A 22411-nucleotide genomic window follows, 5' to 3' on the forward strand; every position below is an offset into this window, starting at 1 on the left:
TTGTTATTGCAGACATCTAATGGCTGTAGTTTATGCATCCCTATTATTAACCAGTGTTGGCAGCTCACACATTAAAAGAAAAAGATTGCCCTTTGAACTATTACAGTTCTTGGCTAAAAATCATAATTCAGAATACATTTTATGCTCTCTTCATTGCTTTTCCAGGTTCTTTGCTTTTAGATTGTACTTCTGTGATATTTTCTGGCTGTTGATAAGTCATAAATGGTAGAAAATGGAAATAAACTCCAGGACCTTCTCAGCTTATAAATATTACTTGAGAGCTTTTATCAAAACCCTTTGAACTTGCTGCATTTTATATTTGCATTGAGAAAGCATGTGTTGTGGGTTAATAAATAGAAGAAAGAAGACAAGGAGAAAGATGCATGCTGCTTTTTGCTATGTGTGTATGTAACACTATATGTGAACTGTGCACATTACATGTGTTTATTTATCAGCAACCTTCTCAGCCTTGGAAAACAGGAAAAGACAAGGCCCAAACACTGTGTATTTGGCGTTATCTAATATTAAAACAGTATTTGCAAAGAGGATAAGTATGTGCAATTAAAAATTGATTAATTATACTTGCTTTTAGTAGGATGACTCATATTTGGCGTATTAAATCAGGGGCAGGACTGAGGTAGTGAGAATTGTCATGCTCTTCAGACCAGCAACACCAACAAAAGGCTTTTAGCAAAATTATTGCTATGCAGTATAGAGTCCTTACCTGAATATATTATTTCATTAACAAAGTGAAGTGAAACAGATTCATGCATAAGGTAACCAGACTTCAAGAGTGAGTTCTTTGCTATGTCAAGTTAATGCCAAACTTGAAGAATAGGAAGAATAATACCACTTGAAGAATAGGAAGAAGTGGCAGTGAGCTGCTTTCAATTTTTGTTTCAGCGATTTAAAGAAGTTTACAGCCACCTCTTTATACAGCTTTTTGAAAGATGGTATCCATAAAAATAGTATGATAGCCAAGGAAATCTTGTCCATAGAGGACTTGGATCTAGAATTAGAAAAGGTAAGACTATCTTCCCAAATAATGCAAATTGCTCCCACTTCAAACAGTTTACCATCTGTGAAGAAGTTGTCAGGGAGGTAAGAGGAGCCACTAATGAAGGATAGAATATATTATATTGCATTTTGATATGTACATCCATTTATAATTCCTTTGCAATGCTGAAGATATTTCTGTTCTTTGACGCTGAGTTTTTCAAGCTCATGTAAAAATTCAAGCAAGCAAAGCGCTTTTCTTGTGTTTTCTGGAGCTATGCTAGGAAGAGCAGATGACAAGTAGATAACATCAGTTCCCTGAGACCAGCAGGAATTGCTTTTCCTACATTTATAAAGCATTGTAATTCTGGGGCTTGGCTTGCCTTGCCGTGGCTAGTAACAGCTTGAAGGCCCCAAGAGACCTAGTATGTGAAAAACCAGCATATTCCCTGAAGTATAAGACTTGCTGTAATTCTAAACCCATTGCATGTGGGGCTTGTTGTTTGCTTTCTTTTAGGAAAATTGTGATGGATTATCTTCAGGGAAAAATGCTTAGTTTCTAATCTTCTACTCGTGTAACTATTCTGAAATTCCATCAAGTGACCACAGGGTTTGTTCTTTAGTGCCTGGCTACTGTCACTACTAACATGCGTGATGTGTATTTTTCCACTATTTGGTTATAAAATAAGGGGTCAGCGTGGTGTTCCCATTTGTATCTTACGAGTTTTGAAGGCTCAGGGCTTTTGTTGAGTGTTGTGACATACTGCCATTCCCTCTTTCTTTTCTGTGGAAATCAAGGCTTGGGGAAGAGAGGTGGCTCATGTGTGACCACATACTGCTTTTACATATCTGGGGTGCAGCTGGGACATGCATCCAGGGATGAAACATTGCAGAATCCACTGATGTAACCTGTGACCATAGCTTGGCAGCTCTGTGACCTTGGGTCTGCTCATGGGCTTCAGTCACTCTGTGGTCATTTGTGAGTGCAGAAAGTGTTCAGCTGTCAGGGGCAGTGCCTTTGAGTGCTGGTATTCATTGCTGTATTGTTCATCAGGCCAAGGAGGAAGAGAGAAGAGTGCAGGATGTGGGGCAGCAGCTACACACCTGCTGATCTTGGCTGTCCTTTAGATAGCTTTTAAGGTGATGGCGAAGAGGCTTTGCTTCTTTTTTGTTTTACATAGTGTTTCTGAGAACTATGTTAACTATTTTGCTTTCTTCCCTACCCTACCTCAGCTTTACTTGAACATTGAAGTTAGTGCTCTGCTCTGACTCTTGGCAAAGTAGGTCATAGTAGTTCTACATGTGATATGTGGATCCAGTTATGAAGGGGCAATAATATTAATACCTGAGGTCTAACTTGCTGAGCTATGATGAAAATAGGTGCTGTATTTTAGGAATACAGTTCAGTATGAATGGTAATGATCCTGCCTGCCCATTTCTCTCTAATGAGAAGGGGATTGCAACTATACATTCTGAGGGTGAAATTTTTCCAGAAGCAGTGGGAGCCTTAAAATCTGTAAAAACCTAAACTGCTTGACTTATTTGAATAATTTTACAGCTCTTTCCTGTGGGAAAATAAGTGTCATACCTGGATACTGTGCAGAAATGTGCTCTTAAGATGCCAAGCATATCTAGAATTGCAGCACTATCTGTCTTATTATTGGAACAGTGTTATTCCAAAACTGTCTGAAGTTTTGATTCGTAAGACTGACCTCAGTGTTGGCATTTTTTTCAGGCTGACACGATGGAAGTGTTCTTTATATTTCTGTATTTTAATTGAAAGAGTCACTAGAGAATACAGTAGTTGCTGAAACTGCAGACAGAATGCAAGCATTTAAAAGATGTGCATAGTAATGCTCCACTGGGATCGGTATCAGTAAGATGCTGCAATAAATGGAACATAACCTGCTGGTACATTTCAAGAAGATGAAATGAGTTACCTGGGTTGGATGATGACTGAGGCCTCCTTGGAACTTATTTCTGTGCTTCAAAAAGTGCCACTGGAAAATTGAAATGTTTCTCATGGCTTCTTTGCCCTCTTTGGAGATCTCTGGAATACTAGTTAGTGCCTCAGCTAAGCTCGGGGAAAAACCTAAGCTTTCTGGAATTATAATCTTGTCTATTAATTTCTATCTGAATATGGTTTTGTTTAGCTCACAAAATTTAATAAAAAGCATTGTGTAATAGCTGAAAATTATCTCTAAGTAATTATTTTTTCCAGTATTTGTCTCAGCCTGTAAATTCGATAGTGTGACCTTAAACCGTGCAATAGTTACTGTTGTTAATGTGGTAAGAAAAATTTGTCACTCAGTGGTGTTCATGTCTTTTCTTTAGAGAATCCAAATTTTTTATGTTTTCAAATTCAAAGCAATCATCACCTTTGAGCTGATGATGGTAATGGTTAGTATTTCCTTTATTACTCTTTGTGAGCAAGTTCTTCACTGTTCAGCATCAACCTTTGAGAAGAAATTTGATTAATGAATTGAAAAGCTGTGTCAGAATTGCACTTGAATTGCTATGTAAATCTCTTTATAGAGTTTGACTGAGAAGCTGCTGAAGAAAGAGCAAGACTACACCCAGCTAGAAGAAAAACACAATGAAGTCTCTGTGAGTAAGAAGAACGTGCAGGCAAGCTTCCACCAGAAAGACCTGGACTGCCAACAGCTTCAGGCAAAGCTGTCTGCATCTGAAGCCTCGATACAAAGATTGCAGTCAGAGTTAGGTGAGAGAGGGGAAGCAGGCCAGAGACTGAAAGAAGAATTGTCTGAAGTAGAGACAAAGTACCAGCATCTCAAGGCAGAATGTAAGCAGCTCCAGCAACAGAGGGAGGAAAAAGAGCAGCACAGCCTGCAGCTCCAAAGTGAGCTCAGTCAGGTAAGTTTCCTTAAACCTGGGGCTGGTTCTTTAAGCCATCCCATTAGGGTTTTTTAAACTGTGCATGCATGTTTTGTATGCATATGCATTTCCATTTCCTTATTGAAAGGGAGTAACTAACCAGTACTTATATTTTAATAAATATAAATTTATATAAATATAAACATATGTAACGGATATTATATTTATACATATTTTATACACACACACACGTGTATATATATGTATGTGTGTATATACATATATATATATATATAAAAATCTTTTCCTAACACTGCAGAGAGTATATAATCACCTCTTCCCCCTTAGAGAACTAAAGAAAAGACCAGCCAAATAAAAAAAAAGGAAGCTGTGCTAAGAGTGCAGAAACTCTTTGGTATTTGGATGTTGTTATGTCTGAATCTTTTTAGTAGGTCCGAACTCTAATGAACGTAGTGGTAGCTCCTGTGTCACAATCAAAGCCAGCAAATTCTGTAGTCCTAGTGACCTTTCTCCAATTTTATTTCTGGAAATGCTTGTGTAATATCTATCTGTAGTGTAATTCTCCCTTTTCTGAACAGAAAATGTCTTACTAATTATGTTCTATCTGGAACTCTGCTGTGAAACTCTCCTTATACTTTCAGTTTTGAAGACCAAGGTTGGATGAGCGTAAACCTTTATTTCTCATGTTATTGAAGGTTTTTTTGTACTTAAGAAAAGGCTTTAGCTGATCTGAGATAGGTTTTTCATCCACTCTTTTTCTCTTACTGTGTCAAATGAACTTTTCTTTCATTCTACAATTTTTCCCCTCTCCCTTTTTTTGTTGACGCATTTCTGAAATAAGGGAGGTATTGTCAAATGAAAGGGCAACCTAGAATATTGAGTTTCCATTACAAATATGGTAATAGTCAAATCCTATGAAGTTTGCAAGGCTATTTATTCTGGTTCAGTAAGGTATCTGAAAGTATATTAAATTCAGATTATGAGAAAAACAAATTCAGGTAGAGTATGAGGAGTTTCACTTCTAGAAGTAATTTTACTGTTCTAAAGGAAATTTGAGAAAAGCAAATCTTCATTTTAGGTTAGAAAAGAACAATGCTTGCTTTGCTTTAAAGTTGAATAAAATAACGATAAAATGAAGTCTAAATATTAAGATTAATAGTCATTAAATACCTCCTCTTTATGGAACACACGGAGCATCCATTCCCCACACCATTTATATATAGCTCTGCTGAGTCCTAGTGAGTTATGGAAGCAGCACTTCCATGAACCAATGAGCATAATGGTGTTTGAGGATGGTTGAACTCTCTTTTATATAGTGTCTTGGGGAATAATGTGTTAGAATGGAGAAGTATTTCTGCATCAGGAATTGTGTCCTGTCCTAAGATGGAAAAAATAATCTGTATTTTGTTAGTATGATGTACTTAATTTTAGTATCTCGCTAAAGCTCTATAATTTTTAAGTGTGTGTTTCTCAATTTTCAACCCTTTGCCAAGTGTGGAATAGATGAAGTTGCAAGCTGTGCTTCTACAGTTTGTCTGGGAAGAACAGTTCTGCTTGGCAAAACTTCGTTTATGTACAAATTACACCTCCAGAATGTATTTCCTTCTCCCATCAGTCTTCAGTCAGGGGGAGGGGAGATAATTATGTTATTTATCTACTTAGGGATTGTCATTTAGTAAAACTGTCTCAGTCTGCCTAGGCTATAGGTATGCATGGGTTGGAAGCACAGCCAAGAGGCTGAACTGAAATCTGCCTTCAGCCTGAGAGGGCACTTTCAGGAAGTGTGGAGTGGGAAAGTGAAGGAGGAGGAATCAGAGTCACTAAGGTTGGGAAAGACCTTTAAGATCAAGGCCAACTGTTAACAGTACCATGCCCGTTATACCATGTCCTGAAGTGCCATGCCTACATATTTTTTCAGCACCTCCAGGGATGTTGATATCACTACTGCCTGAACTGCCTGTTCAATGCTTGACTGGTCTTTCAGTAAATAGTTTTCCTAATGTCCAACCTAAACCTCCCCTGGCACAATTTGAGGTAATTTTCTCTCGTCCTAATTCCTGTGAAGGGAAGTTGTGGCATTACACGTTCTCTGGTAATATAGCTGGGAAGGAAACTAAGCAAGAAAACCTGAACAAGATGCTGGATCTCAGGATATGTTTTAGAATTTTAGTGGAAAAGAATACTGGACAAAAAAAGTCCTTCATACATGGTCTAAAATAGAATTAAAGCTAAGCAAGAGCTTCTCTTCCTCTCTCCTGCCAAATGAGAGTTCTGTTACCATTGTCATGAAGACTAAATTTCTCTGGTTTGTTCACTTAATATTTTGATGGAATTAGCTATTTAGGCCTATAGTCCAATAGCTTATATTGATACAATGAATGATGCTTATGAAGGTATATATTTATATACGGTTGTTTAGTGAAACCACATTTTCAAACAATTCGTTCCATCTTCTCAAAATTCATTTGGACAGATGAAAATCTGGTTAACTTTGTGTATTTTGGAATTTGGGTGATGTGAAGGAAGTGGACTTCACAGTGGAAGGAACCTCAGTGTTAATTTTAAGCACAGCAATAATAAGAGGGTAACACAAGAAAATAGGGGCTCTGTCAGTCCAGAAGAAGTGTTAATTACTACTAAATGCTGTTGTTGTGGAGAAAAATTGAATCTATTTGACTGTATCTTAAAATTCTAAATACTTTTAATTATTTTTGACTTCTGTAGCATAGGTGGATCCTAGATTTTATCATTCTATTTACTTAAATTCCTTCAAAAATATTTAGCTGTGCCTGTGATAAAAGAGGCTAATTTTCCTTTTTAAATATTCTTTCCCAGTATGAACATAGTCATGAATAGTTAGAATAGTTATCTTGTTGTACCCTTTCTTCATTAGATTTTTTTCGTACAACTCTTGTTGATATTTTTAATGAGGAAGAAGTATTAATAATTTAGTGATTCCTGCAGGGAAAAAAAAAATAAAAAAATTCTTAATTAGTGGGGGAGAGATTATGGTATTTTTCCTCAGTCTGTCCTCCCTCTTCTACCTCTACCTTCTGTCTTCTTCTGTCCTCTCTCTACTTCTACCAGTCACAGTTAGCAATCAGCATCTTGGCCATATGCCACACAGTTTTTCATTCACTGTTCTTGTGTCTGTGGACATACAAACAAATAATTTAGCTGGGTTCCTTAAGAAAACACAGCATAGACACATTTGTTTCCCTGTCTCCATCCCCTGTAAGTTTTACATCGTTTGAAAACTTCAGCCATATTTTGACAGATGGCCCAAAGATCTTCAGTGTTAGGTTCTTCAGTGTTAGATGCTTGTGGAAAGAGGCAGCTGGGTAAAGGAGAGGGACTTCTGTTCATGTCTCACCTCCTCAGTGCCTGGTGGGAAGATTTAATCTCACCAAAACCACTGCTCTTTATTGTGCCCAGCTGGTCACGAAGTGGTAGCTTGCAGTGAGCAATAAGATGATCTGCCTTTTGCCTAAATGTTGGTTGAGATTTGAGAAAAGGATGAGAAGGGTTTAGGGATATTGAAGGTAGAGCCTGGTGTTAAAAAGTGAATAGTTCTAGAAAGGTTCTTGGATAAAAATCCAGAGGGAAGCAAGCTTAATTCATCCTGGTATGTGTAAAAATTTCTTGCTGTGCTGGAAGGCGAGATCCATTCTCTGGTTTTGCACTGATTTGGACACTGATTTGCACACATTTGTGTATCCATGAATCTTCCCCATATAGAAGTAGGCAGGAGGTAACCCCCAGGGCCTACAGTGACAGCTTACAGTAGGAGAACAGCTGATTTTATGGAGAGAGCTTTTTACAACAGTGGATAGTTAGAGGCCATCCTTGCACTCTGAAGGTGCTGCAGTGCTGCTTTTGGTGGCAGAAAGAAATTATAAGGCAGGGTTATGTTGAGCTGGAAGAGCATATGCCCCTACTTCCTCCTGCTGGGAAATGCTGGAATACAGGCCACCAAAATTAGTGTGTACCCTACATTGAGGGGTCACTTATCTATGCAGAGAATGAATGACACTGATGTAGCAACAGCAAGCTGGAAATCATTCTCTTCCTAGTCTAGTAGTACATTGTGGGAGCCAGGGTAGCAGGTAAAGGCTTCAGCTGCTGGACCTACAGGAATGAGGCTGGAGAGAATCACAGAATAGTTTGGGTTGGAAGGGACCTTAAAGATCATCGAGTTCCAACCCCCCTGCATGGGCAGGGACACCTTCCTCTAAATCAGGTTGTTTAAAGCCTCATCCAGCCTGGTCTTGAACTCTTTAAGGGAGGAGGCAGCCACAACTTGCTTGGGCAACCTGTCCCAGAGTCTTACCACCCTCACAGGAAGTAATTTTTTCCTAATGCCTAACTTATATCTCCCCTCTTCAGGTTTTAAACCATTTCCCCTTGTCCTCTCACTACACACGCATGTAAAAAGCCCTACCCCAGCTTTCTTGTAGGCCCCCTTCAGGTATTAGAAAGTTGCTATAAAGTCACTTTGGAGCCTCCTTTTCTCCAGGATGAACAACCCCAACTTCCTCAGCCTATCCTCACAGGGGAGGTGCTCCAGCCCTCTGATCATTTTCGTGTCCCTCCTCTGGACACACTCAAGGAGCTCCACGTCCTTCTTCTGTTGGGGACTCCAGAACTGGACAGAGTACTCCAGGTGGGATCTCACAAGAGCAGAGCAGAGAGGGAGAATCCCCTCCCTTGATCTGCTGTCTGTACTTCTTTTGATGCTGCTCAGGATATGGTTGGCTTTCTGGGCTGCAAGCACACCCTGATGGCTCATGTTAAGCTTCTGATCCACCCTCCCCTCCCAAGTCCTCCTCAGGGCTGCCTTCAGTCCTTTCTCCTCCCAACCTGTATTTATGTATGGGATTGCCTTGACCCAGGTGCAGAACCTTGCACTTGGCCTTGTTGAACTTCATGCAACTTGTACAAGCCCACTTCTTGAGCCTTGTCAAGGTTCCTCTGGATGGCATCCATTCCCTCCAGCATGGTTTCACCACACAGTTTGGTGTTGTCAGCAAACTTGCTGAGGGTGCACTCGATTCCATGGTCCATGCTGCTGACAAAGATGTTAAATAGCACTGGTCTGAGTACTGACCCTTGAGGAACACCACTCATCCATCACACATCTCCATTTGAATACAGAGCCACTGATCCTAACTCTTCGGGTGTGACCATACAGCTTTCCTAACCTGATTTCTTGCTTCTCTGACTGCTCTCTACTCTTGTACTTCTCCCAGGGTATGGTGAGATTGCTCTAAGCATCACTGTTTTGCATGATAATCTTTATGTCTTTGAAAGACTGCCTTCTGTATCTCTTTAACTCATATTTAAGGGCTCATGTAGATAAATGAGGTCATTTCTGGGTCCCTCAAACCTATTTTGTAAAGTATTTATTCATCTTTCTGCACAAACAGTTGAAGCTGTTCTTCAGCATGTTTTGTATTTCTCATGTGTAAGATGTACATACATGACTTCAGGACCTTATGTAGTTTTTTACTGTCAGTTATGAAAACTTAGGGTAAACGTTGCATAAAATGAGTCTAAAATACAGTGCTGTTGGCTAAAGAGCTGCTGAAAAAATGGATGACTTTTAATTTTCTTGCAGTTGCACAGTAAGCTTCTAGAAACAGAGCGCCAGCTTGGGGAAGCTCATGGGAGACTGAAGGAGCAGAGGCAGCTCTCTAGTGAGAAACTGATGGACAAGGAGCAGCAGGTGGCTGATCTGCAGTTAAAACTTTCTCGTGCTGAAGAGCAGGTAGGAGCTTTTAAGCAGCCCCTACTTTCCTCTGGTTCTGATAGTAGCCTTTATACCCTCGTGACGCTATGGTTTATAAAGTTTGTCCTGAAGGGAACTTCATTTGGCTGATACTGTTGAAGTCTTATGGTGGACTTGTCAAAATCTGCCAAAATGCCACTTGCATGGCAGATTTTTCAAGGACAAATGCTTACCAGATGCATGGATGTTCATGGTGCTTTACAGATGAACAAATGATGAGTTCATTTTGCACTTGGGAGCTTTGTCTAAGGATCTTGTGAAAAAATTACGTAGGTGCACTTTATAAGATAAACTTATTTTTGTGTGTATTTTTGTGACCTAAATCCCACCTGAAGAAAAAGTTAACCTGGCACAGCAGACCGTTTATAGTTAATAACCTGCATGGGGTGGATGGACAGAAAACACTTGTTTTATTAATTTTTATTTGTTTTAACGAGCATCTTGCATGTGTTGCTGATATTCTGCTGCCTGTATGGGGATTGGCCAAATATCTGATGGGTATGTTGTCAAAGCTTTAAATAATTCTGTGACCAGTATAGAAACTGAGAGACTGCTAAACTGAAGTTTGTTACTAAAACTGCTAATAATAGTAGTAATAATGTTGTTTTACAGGTATCTGTATTCTCTGTCATGTTACATCTTAACAACTGTTGGAAACAACATCCTAAAAATCTCTTATGTTTTAGATTTTTGACAGCTAAAATATATATGTCTGATAGTTATTTTATAGTTCCAACTTGTGATATATAATCTCACCTATTAATAGTAACAAATGGAGTGGTTAGATTTTGATTCCCTATCATCACACACTTATTTCTATTGCAGTTTTCAAATATTTGTGTTTAAAGTGTGATCTGTTAGCATTAGAATGAGCAATGAGCACTGTTAGCATACTGAATGGTGCTTGTTCACTCCATTAGTCTGTTTTGCTAATTTGTTTGTTTGTTTTGTTTTCAGCTAAAAGAAAAATCAGCCAATTCCACAGAACTGCTGCATCAATTAGATAAGGCAAAACAGCAGCACCAGGAACAGCAGACACTTCAGCAAAACACTACAGCAAAACTACGAGAAGCCCAGGTAACAATTTATGTATCCTCATGTGTAAGTGTATTTCTGGATTGGATTAATTAAAAAAATGTTTTCTCTGTAAAAATCACTTGCATGACTTATTCTAATTTCAATAAATTAACTTGTAAAGCTGGTACAGAGTATACAGAGAGTGTTTAATAAATTTATCCAACATTTTATGCATTAGGAATAACTTCTAAGGTCCCTATAATTAAGGAAGCTATTATGCGATTTTCTAGAATGATTTGGAGCAAGTACTACGACAAATTGGAGATAAGGACCAAAAAATACAAAATCTTGAGGCTTTGCTTCAAAAAAGCAAAGACAACATCTCTCTGCTAGAAAAGGAGAGAGAGGACTTATATGCAAAAATTCAAGCTGGTGAAGGAGAAACTGCAGTTCTTAACCAGCTACAGGAGAAAAACCATGCACTGCAAATACAGGTAAGAACTTGGAAACTTATTTCTCTTTTCTCATTCTCGTTATTAAATCATGTTTCCTTTGTCTTTTTTTCTTTTTTTCTATTTCATCAGATGTGGCATTGATCTATTCTGTATTTTGCTGTTTCTTTGACACTTAAAGCTCTTACAGAATTTCACAGACTTGTGTTTTGGTGACTTCCTTGTGATCAGCACAGGGGAAGGAATTCCTAGATGTGTCCTATGTACATATGCTCATAAAATATGCTTACAAATGATTTTTGGATACATAAATGTGTTTGTTTCTCTTATTTAAAAAGAAGTGTAATTCCTGCTTTCAACACAAAATTCCTCCATCTGTTGTCTCCTTATTTTTTTGGATTTGTTACACTAAGGCCAAATTTTCAGATCCCTTTTTCTTCCCTTTTTAACTGGTAACCTGTTAAAACACTGGTAATAGTTCATAAAAAGAAAGGTGATAGCATTGAGTCCCAAAGCCATGACAAGACACACTAAAATTCAAATGATTTATGCCTTCCTTGGACATTGTTGTTCCAGTCTTCTAAATACCTCCTTTTCTGTTTTTTTACTGCAGGTAACTCAGCTGACAGAGAAACTGAAGAATCAATCAGAGAGTCATAAACAAGCCCAAGAGAATTTGCATGAGCAAGTGCAGGAGCAAAAGGCCCATCTAAGAGCTGCTCAAGACCGTGTGCTCTCCCTGGAAGCAAACATCACTGAACTAACGAGCCAACTAAATGAAAGTAAAGAGAAGGTTTCACAACTTGATGTGCAGGTAATGAGACTCTGTGCTGTCTCATGATTATAAATCCTGGTTGTGAGTTCTGAGTTCTCACCAGAGAGCATACAAAGCAATTTTGGGAAAATTACCTCTCTCCGCTAACAGACAAATAAAGTCGAATAAGGCAGATAAAACTGGGGAAAATGTAAGTGTATTCAGAATAGTAATAGATGGCAAGTGTTGGTTTTTTGTGGTTGTTTTTGTTTGTATTGTTGTTTTTGATTTCTTCTTAAACCCTCTAAGCTCATAATTGAGTTGGGAAAACCTGTCCTCAAGCATTTCTTGTTGCATTCATGATTAGCAATCCAAAACCCTGCTCTTACCACTACTGGATTCTCTGCCAGGAGTGAAGGTCTGTCTTAGTTATAACTAAGATCTTGTTTTCGTCTAGAAATTTTCTGTGCTGGTGATTTTTGTCAAAACCAAAAAAAGCTGTGTGCCACCTTGTTGTCAGTATAATTTACTAAAAAAAGGAAATTCCTCAGCTTGGACTTAGCATGGACTCTCCTACTTTTAAGCACTACTTAATCTAAAAGCTGTTAGTTCCCTTGAACTGTCCTGAAGAATTAAGTAACTTTGATCAGAAGTTCTTGCATCAGCCCACTTGGAGCAGCAATTACTGTTGTTGGGTTAACACATTGTTGTGTCTTTTGAATTAGTGTTACTCAGTTTCCAAACAGGTCTAGGAACTTCTTCTTATTTGGCTTTTTGGTGTTTTTACTGGGCTTCACTATGCTGTCTGAGCTGTTTTTTCTACAAGACAGTAGAGATAGAACTGAATAATCTTTGGGACTGTTGTAACTGCTTTTTAAGGCAGTGTGAGCTTCCTTACAGCCTTCAGAGAAGTAACATATCTACTAGGGAGAAAACCAGCCACAATACCAGGTGAACCTGAATATTGCCTCTCTGCATCACCATTCATAGGCATGTTCTAAATTTAGTTTGCTGGGTGTTTTGGAAGGAAGGGAGGTTACTCCCTATCAGGCAGATAGGAGCAAAGAAAGATAGTATGAGTGTAGAAGCATATTTTTGTTGTTTCTTATTGGGTTTGCTTTTAAAAATTTTGGAGGCCCTTAAATGTGAACATAATCTGAGGTTATGAAGGTATGCATGGATGTGAATGCAATAAGTCGATCCCGTTGTTCACTGTTAGTAGATAAAAATATGTCCTAGAGTATCAGTGGAACTAGTGGAGATTTTTTGTTTGTTTTTTTCTGTTTTTAAAGCTCAGGTTAAAAACCAACTGTGAGTTAAAATCCTGATATTTATCTGGTTTTGAATTTTTGCTTTTTTTTTTTTCACTAGCACATGAAGACTACTGATTTTACTATGAAACTTACTGATAAGTATAAAAAAATTAAAATGAAGTATGGTAAAATAGACGTTGCAGTGAAGTACAACTTGTCTTTTAGGTAAAAGCAAAGACTGAATTGCTGCTTTCAGCAGAAGCTTCAAAAACTGCACAGAGAGCAGATCTTCAGAACCATCTCGACACTGCCCAGCATGCACTGCAAGATAAGCAACAGGTTACAAGCAACATATTAAAATATTAATATGTGATATGTTACCTAAATAACTATTTTAAAACTTAAGAATAATCTGTTAATAACCAAAGTAAATATGTGCATATTCATTTGGAAATCATAATTTAAGATGTTTTAATCATGTGGTATGTGTTCAGATCATTTTGTTGTAATCTGAAACAGGTATATTTTGCAGTCCAAAGAATTTACTTGGGAATCCCCTCCAGAACCATCTGAATATGGTTCAGATTCTAAGCTGTTCTATATGGGTATAGTTCAATTCTTACCTGTATGACGTGAAGAATATCTGATTGTAGAACGAACAGGCAACAAGTGAAAACTATTAACTTTACTATATCCAGAAATAATTATCTCTATGCCAACTGACACAAAAAACTAAAAGGCCGTTGTTAAAATTGCATATTTTTAATGTATGTTGGTTGGAGAGCAACAAGCTTTGATCTAGCTGTCATCATAGTGGTTACCAGGTGAATGTGTTCATGTCTCTTGTAGAAAATTCTTTTGTGTTTAACCAAATGGTTTGAAAGAATTTCTGGTATGTGGAGAACTTAGTGTTTCCATGGCATCTGCTCTCCTTTGCCATGGTGCTTCATTTCATTAAGACAGCAAAATTTTTCTCTAAGATTTCGCCCTCTCAATTTCCTATTGCCTTAGAATAAGAAACATTTTTTTTCTTTTTAATTTGAACATGTTATATCATTTAAAGCATATAGTAATTTTTGGAAATTATTTTAAAACTAACAGCCCTTGTATTTTTATTTTAATTCAGGAGTTAAATAAGGTCAGTGTTCAGTTGGATCAGGTTACAGCTAAGCTGAATGACAAGCAGGAATACTGTGCTCAGCTGGAAGCCAATCTTAAAGAATACAAAGAGAAACATCTTTATTTAGAACAGAAAACTGAAGAGCTAGAGGGACAGCTTAAGGTTTGTATTTAGCACAGTATCTGAACTTACAGAAACTGGTATTCTCCACTGATTGGTAGTATGTGTTAAAAGCTGTGATCAAATTAGGGGGGAAGGTTTATATCAATGCCACTCTTGTACATTTTCTTTCTCACTTTAATTCCTGATCCCCCCATTAATCCTGTTTTCCTCTTTCCCCATGCTACCATATAACACTGAGAAGACAGGCTTAGGATATTGCCATTATACTGTCATTTCCCTGTACATGTGCTTCTACCAATCTGTGCTACCTGGAAAGTGGTGTAAGAGGGAACATGAATATTTCCCAAAATTAGAATCTGAAGTTCAACATTACACACTTTACAAGTGGTAGCAGGGAATATGTGTTACATTAGTTAGCCCAAGTAAACATGACCTGTCTGTTTTAATTTATTTTTAAACCTTTTCAGTAGGCTTCTACAGAGAATTCTTATCAAGATTTTACTGTCAGTGTTTTTCTTCTAACTTGATCTTGAATTCTGCATTCTATTTCTGGAATCAGTTTTTCTGTACACATAATTCTGGCAGAAGGTTTGCAGAACCTTTGGTGTTTTGAGATGTTCAGTTAAGGTTATGAATTAGTTCTAATGCTAATGAGAGCTTCTAAATTGGGGCTTCAACCTTTGTTCAATATTTCTTAAGCATTTTTGGTGGTCAGAATTCATGATGCGTAAAACCCTATCTCTAGGAGCAGTGTAAAATTGGTTTTGCAGTCTTGTCTGTATGCTTTTAGGGAGTTTACCAGTCTTTGTGCTCAAGACTGAGTGGGGTATTTTTCCTAGCTTATATGCATTAAAAAAGAGGAAGAAGCTTTTTTGTCCCCTATGAAATTTCAGACCCAATACTATTAAAAATATAGCAGTCACACATTTTCATTATTAGTGTAATTATTTTGTGCTTCCATCTCTCTCTTCTTTTGCAAACTCTGTTTTTTCTCCTGACTGCTTTCATTCGTGGTTTTCCTTGTAATCCTTTTGCTAAAGTTTCACAAGCAACTACCAGGCACAAATGCTTGGGAGAAATACAGTGCTTGCTTGCAAAAGATTTTATGAGATTCCCAGTAGCTGAAGTGTGAAACTGAGCGGGGTTGCTGATGCTGTCAACAAGAATGCAATTCTGTGCAAAATCTTGGTGTCATCACTATTCTTAGGGATTCTTGGGTTCAATGCATGATATTTGGAACAAAACAAAACAAAACAAAAAAACCAAAAATCCCTTAAGAATTTTCATGGAGAAACTTCGCCATTTTGTTTTATGGCACTCTTTGAAAACAGAAATCACACAGCCAGTGTGTTGAAGAGTCTAAGCAGAGCCTGTTTGCTAAAGACTCTTGTGTTCCTCATACTCCATGTATATGAACAAGCACCTTCTAAAAACAAAACAAGGAAACCCTCTTCCAGGCAAAAAGAGGGCTTTTTAATTTTACAGCTAGAGTTTGTCTTTTTTTGGTGAAGAATGGTAGTGTTCTTGGGATATGCAAATCTGCAGTCATGGGCCCCAAAACCATGAGCGCTGCATACGGCCTTTTTTTTTTTTTTTTTTTTTTTTTTTGTATAGGAGTTTTGCATAGGATCTTTAAAGATTTCTGCATTTTATCTCTCACTTTGCAGTAAAATGTCTGCTTGGCATGTTATTTAAAGATTATTTCAGAGTGCTTTACTAAAATAGCTCACTTTTGGTGGAGGAAGAAGTTTGCAGGAGTTAAATAATGCAAGACAAATAGCAGACCAATGAAATAGGTAGGTGGTGTGTTAGAATTGCCACTGCTTTCCCCAGTAAAGACCATCTATAGTCAGTGCTACTCACAGAGCAGATGACTTTGTATTTTTATTACTGTTTATGTTTTGTCGATCGCATTCTGATGGCTCTTAACTTTATTTTTCTATCTCAGAAACTTGAAGCTGACATTCTTGATGCTAAAACAAGCAAAGAACAAGCTCTTCAGGAGTTGCAGCAGCAGCGACAGCAGTCTACAGAATTAGAGCTCCAAACAGCAGAGCTGAGTAAAGAACTTGAAGCAGCAAGAGAAGCGTATGCATTTCCTGTGTTACACTGTTGAAATTCTGTTAATATCTCCTGTGGCTTCTTAAATTCATAGATAAGAGTGATGTATTCCCTCTGCTATGACAGCTATGACAAGGTGGGTTATATCCTACCTGTTCTCTTTCACAAAGTATGCCATGCAGACTCCATCTATCGTGTTGTCTCATGTGAGTCACTGGCTGCTGTGATTCAATACACATCCTCAGTTTATTCACTGTTGTCAACTAAGTATCTGAACAGTTTGATGTACTGAGGTCCATCTTTAAATAGCCACAGCTCTGTAATTTTCAAGACTGAAATTTATGGATAAGCAGCAAAGGAATTATATTCTATTAATATTAATATTCTATTCTATTAATAGTATTTGAGTAAGAAATGTTCATCTCAAAAGTTTTTAAGGTTGCTGATGTGTCTTCATGGAGGGACAAAATGTCCATGTTCTAGAATTGCTTTGAAGTAGTTGTATGGGTAATATAGCAAATAATGGAGGCATGTAGTTATGCAAAAGAACCTCTGAAGAATTTTTAAAAAACCCAAACAGCCCACGTTTTCTCTTTGAATTTGCAGGACGACGAGTGCTATATTAGATTTACAGAAGAAATCTGAAGCCCTTGAACAAGCAAAACAGCAAATTTCAAAGCAGGAGGAAGAAAAGGCCAGCCTCAAACAAAGCCTTGAGAAATCAAATCAAGATACAAGTAAACAACTCAAGGAATTAGACTGTAAAATGCAAGCAGCAACATTAGAGCTGCAACAAGTGAAATTAGAGAGGGATACAATATTAAAGGACCTTACAGCTACCAAAGACAAGCTCTCAAAAAGTTCTGAATCCTTCAAAAAAAGAAAGGAGGAGTTAGAAAAAGAAATACAAAAAGGAAAAGCTGCTGTGGCGGAAATGGTTTGTAGTTTCTTTTGTTAGATATTAAATTTGCTTTACTCACAGTCTGATGAAATGACTTGCTTTTTATCTGAAAACAGTGCCTATACAATGAAAATGTCCAACCTTAATTTTTTTTGTCTTTATCACAGAACAGGATCCCTTTTTCCTTGCTGAATGCCTTTTATATAGTGAAGAAAACTATACTTCTCTCTCCAGAAAACTGGAGAGAAGTGGTGAAACAATTTCATGGGAAATGTCCCCTCTTTAGAAAATACTTCTGCCTTATTATTACAAAATGCAGTTTTAAACCCTTTGCTTGAGTGCCACCATACTGAGGAAGCCATTCTTTTTCTGTGGTCATTTAAGTTTCCTTTCTGGACTTTTTGTATAGAACCTTCCTGTACACTTGTCTGGACAAGCTGGAAGGCTGTGTACTGCAGGCAGAGTAACATTGCCTGTTGTTTGGGGACATGTCTAGCATAAGATATTATCAGAGTACTAGAACTACTTGAATTTCACAGAGGTCTCACAAGTGGTGGTGTAGCAACAAGTGCTTGACCACCAGAGCAGTCTGCTATGGTAACGAGAGTGAAATCTCATTAGCCTTCAAATACAGTTCTTCTTCCTTCTTTATCTTTGTTGCTCATATTGAATGAGTACTACATCAATACATGTTTTATAAATTTCTTACATAATTGATCTGACTTCTGTGCCTGACACATGGTAAGGGTATTTTTCTCACTCCCTTCTCCTCATATATGTCACCATTTCCCAGAACCCGTTCATAGCTGCTTTTATTCTGATCTAAAAAAAAATAAATCTGCTTGTAACTAAAAATAATATTTTTTTCCCTTACTCTTTCACCTTTTTAAAATAATCCTTTTTGTTTGCTTTACTTAGTTACTGCTGTTTAAATATTTGTTTCTCCTAAAAACTTGAAGGATTTGCTCCCCAATTTAGACATAAAGATAGGAGTCTGGGTTCTGCTTCTAATTCTGTGGTTATTTGGAGGCTTGCCAGTGTTTTTAGTGCATAGTACTTGGGCTTAAAAAGTAATTGTATTTGCATACAAGTCCCAAAGATGTACTTGTGAGTTTCAGAACAGCAAGAAAAGACTTTGTTGATCCTGCAGAAATGCCTGGTACCTGGTCTTAGAAGCTCACAGAAATATTTGCTTGTCCTATATTTTTTAGGAAAAATCTTGCCAAGAAGTAAAACACCAGCTCCAGATACAGACAGAGTCTGTAGCTAAAGAGAGGAATGAACTGAAAAACTCACTGGAAAAAAAGGAAGGGGTAAGATGTCCACTTAGTTTCAAAAATCTAGAAATCAATAACAATAAAAGTTTAAAATACTAGTTTTCAGTCTCATCTTGTGGGACTGATGAGAGATAGAGGTTGCTGTTCTCTAGGACAGTGAAATAAGGTGATACTAAAAATTTCCAAGATATTAGTATGAAGTTTTAAAATACAGGTTTCATTCCTACCTTTCTTTGCCCCACATAACATAGGAGGTGATTTTAGTACTTCAGGTCCTTTCATTACTGGAACAATTAGTTTGTATTACCATGTCCTCATTTTTTTTCATATTTATGATCTGTGAAGGATACAAGTTATCTTATATCCCTAGATCTGTTTTAGTCTCAGGCCTAATTAGTCTGTTCTCTGTGGTTACAGGGACATTTGCAGCTATCCTTGAAGGATTTGGCATAATGACCAAATGTACTTCATTTTTAAAGATGAGCATTCAGACTGCAGAATCATGTAGTCCAGCTGGCAGCCTGAAGGCTGCCAATGTGCTGGTAATTGCTCTGTGACCTCTGCTGGTACTCTCCTGGCTCCTCTCTTGCCTGGCAGAAGCACTGCAGTGCTCTGTGGCAAGTACAGGAGGGTGAGTTTGGGATCTGCTGCAGTTGCCTGCAGGAGAGCCTGGATCACTGCTAGCTGGAGAAAAGTTGCCTGCTCTTAATTTTGAGTGGTGAAAAATGACAAGAGTTGCTTTAAGGGTATGGAAATGGAGCTGACAGGTGAATTCAGTGCTTTGTTGTAGCTCTTAAAATCTGTATTCCAGTGTTGGCCCACCTAGCATTAAAGCAGTAAGTAGCAGCAAGAGGACTGTGGCATGATCTGGTTCTGTGTGCAGGAAGGAAAAGCAGCACACTTGGAAACCTGTTGCTGCAAATAATCTGCAGCCCTTTATGAAGAGGGAAGAGCAGGCAAAAAGGGTGTAGCTTGATATCTTACCTGGTCCCTGGCAGAGGAAAACCATCAGATACCTAGAAAAAAGCAGAATAGGGAAAGCCTTGCAGAGTCCTACGATAAAGGTATTCTTCCCAACTTCCAGTGGTCTTTTGAGAGCTGATTTCCTGAGGCTGTATCCTCAGTTTTAACAGGTTGGAGCGGTTCTTTGCCTGTGAAATTGTCTCTTTTCTTTTTGAAATATGTAATTTGTCATCCACATGGTTCAAATGGCAGTTGTACAAATAGGCATCTACACGTAAAGATTTGAATTAAAATTATGTATAGCTATTTAACATCTTTTAATACAGATTTCTAAGCAGCTGTCAATAGAACTTGATTCCGCACGAGCTCAAGTACTGGAAATTCAGGGTCTTCTGAAAGAGAAAGAAAAAAGCGAGCAACATCTCCAGGGAAAGCTGAGAGAGTTAAAGGATTCTTTTGAGCAGAAAAAAAAACATAGTGAAACACTTCAGGCTGAATTGAAAACTGCCCTTTTAGAAAAGGTAAGACTTTCTTACACCTTGAAGAAAATTAATTTAAATTTCTCTGATAAATACTGTACCTTTTATTTCAGTATCTTGTGAAAAACAGCTTTTTGCTGTAGCCTTGTCAGAGCTGGTAGGGTGAGAATGTGGAAAAAATTTCTTCACATGCTGTTGGATATGGAAACAACATCAACAACAACAGTAATAAACTAAGGAGAACAAGTACTTGAAATATGGATTCTCTAGGAAATAAGTTTCTTTTGTGTTTCTTTTACTTCAGGAACGTGCTATGAGGCAAGAGTTGCCATATTCTTTTGAACCATTATAATTTTCTGAGAGTAGTTTGGACAATTTCTGCAGTGTCTTGGAAAACCCACAGCAGTTTGAAGTGAAGGCTTCTCTTATTACACAAGAAAACATTTATCTGAGTGACAATATGAAGCACATTAACGATAATGGAAAGAGTTTGAATGTCTTATGACATTAGGGAATGTTATGTTGTGTGCCATGCAGTGTGAAATATTGTTCCAGCTTTGGCTGCCCTATGCTACATGCTAAAGCACAGTTGTGGTTTAGTCAGTATGTGGAAACTTTAGGACTTGGAAACATTATCTAGATTTTTAATGCTTTGTCTTGATGAGTCTCCCGTAGTCTTCTGACATGAATTAATTTTTTTTTTTAAATTAATTACAAAATATTACTGTAAAATCCCATCAGATTACAGAAGTTCAATTTCATAAGCGGAAAAAAAATCTCTTGCAATAGAAATGCAGTTTATTGAACTTATTTTGCTGTCTATAACTTTACTGAAACCTTATATGCTTATGTTTCAGGCAGAACTGGAGAATAAACTGCAACAGCAGTCTATTTTGTCAGCACAAGAGCTTAAAGCAGAGAAAACCAAACTAGCAGAGTTACAGAAGACCCATGAAAAACATAAGGAAAACATGGAGAAGCTGCAGCTGGACCTTTATGGGAAAGAGTCTGAGCTGCTGGCAATCAGGCAAGACCTGAAGGTACTTACAGTAATTTTAATGTCATACATAACTTAAGAGATCTGTTTATTCTGATTTTATAGACCAAGAAACAGTGCAAGAATTGTATAGGGGAAAAAAAACCAAAACACCTCTTCTGATATATATATATATATATATATATATATATATATATATATATATTAGTTTAGTGCTGTACAATCCTTTCCCCTGGAGCAAAGGACACCCTGAATCTAAGGTAAAGCCATGGGTATTTGCTGTCTTACCTGAACTACCCTCATATTTGTGCAGCAGCAAAGTGAAAGATGATTTATTTTAAAATTTTTTTTAAGGTTTAATTTTTTGTGTTACTTTTTTGGGTTATGTATTGTAACTTTCAACTAATTTAAACAGCAATGCTAATTGGAGCAAAGTTTATGCCAGCAGGTGAATGACTGCTGTCTTGTAGATTATTTCATTAAAATCTTAGCTGCCAATCTTTTTCCATGTCGTTGTCCCTTTTGCTTTTTTGTGGCTGATTGTCAATAGGCAGAGATGTTGAACTAATGAAAACCTCAGGATTAGGGGCCTGCAATGCAGGTGTCTGAACTTAGTCCTTGAAGTTTTTGCTGTTCCTAAACTGAATTTGTCTGATTTGGTCTTAAGATGTAGTGCCTTCAAAGAGCTATTGCTGGGAGTTGCGTCAGTCAGCAAAGATGTTTTTTGTCCTTTTTTTCTGCTCCCCTCCTTCATGTCTGTGCCGAGCCAATGCTTCAGTTAGTCCCAGGACATACTGTGCTGCAGAGACTGGCTGTCTACTGGCAAGATGGATTTGGCACTTTTTACTTCAGATGAATCCCTCTGCAGCTTTGTCTGTGTCTGTCTGACACTGTTTTTCTAGGCTCTTCTGAAGTTTATGGAGAGAAATAGGCACTTTAAGAAGACAGATTAACCGAATCGTTTTAGATGTCAGCTTTTGTTTGCTTCATTAGGTATAATGGGAGCCACTGTTGACTGCTTAGATGTCAGAGCTCTCTTTCACCTGTCCTGGTAGAGCCCTTTCAGTCCCACCACTGAAATCCTTAAAGATCTTTTGACCGTTTCAGATTGTGAGCTGTGGAGCCTTAGCCAAATGCCAGGATTTTAAGAAAAAACAGAAATAGCATATAGGCTATTGTAGTTTTATTAATCATACTCCTTTGTAGAATTAGATTATCTGCCACGTTTCCCTGCAGGTTACAAAAGCTTTACTTATCAATGTTTGGTTTTGGCTGAATTGCCATGTACAAGTGTGAAGAACTTCAGCATGATTAACAAGCAAAGGGGGTTTAAACGTAATCTATCTTATGGTTCATCACTATAGCACACGTCTC

At 37.7% G+C, this 22411-nt stretch overlaps 1 protein-coding gene across 4 annotated transcripts in view; it reads left to right on the forward strand.

The window, feature by feature from the left end:
• The window catches only part of EEA1 (early endosome antigen 1), a 67709-nt gene that overhangs the window by 34405 nt on the left and 10893 nt on the right, over positions 1–22411 (forward strand). For all 4 annotated transcript variants that reach the window (XR_011730121.1, XM_071765276.1, XM_071765285.1 and 1 more), the window contains 12 exons: positions 3532–3870; positions 9470–9619; positions 10598–10717; positions 10948–11151; positions 11723–11923; positions 13342–13455; positions 14243–14398; positions 16308–16447; positions 17027–17357; positions 18533–18634; positions 19888–20082; positions 20898–21080. Coding sequence is in view for 3 of the 4 variants with exons in the window: in XM_071765276.1 (XP_071621377.1) it covers positions 3532–3870; positions 9470–9619; positions 10598–10717; positions 10948–11151; positions 11723–11923; positions 13342–13455; positions 14243–14398; positions 16308–16447; positions 17027–17357; positions 18533–18634; positions 19888–20082; positions 20898–21080 (2235 nt within the window). In the remaining variant the exon portion in view is untranslated. The remainder of the gene's footprint in view (positions 1–3531; positions 3871–9469; positions 9620–10597; positions 10718–10947; positions 11152–11722; positions 11924–13341; positions 13456–14242; positions 14399–16307; positions 16448–17026; positions 17358–18532; positions 18635–19887; positions 20083–20897; positions 21081–22411) is intronic.

This window comes from Heliangelus exortis, chromosome 1, assembly GCF_036169615.1.
Source record: "Heliangelus exortis chromosome 1, bHelExo1.hap1, whole genome shotgun sequence".
Lineage (NCBI taxonomy): Eukaryota > Metazoa > Chordata > Aves > Apodiformes > Trochilidae > Heliangelus > Heliangelus exortis.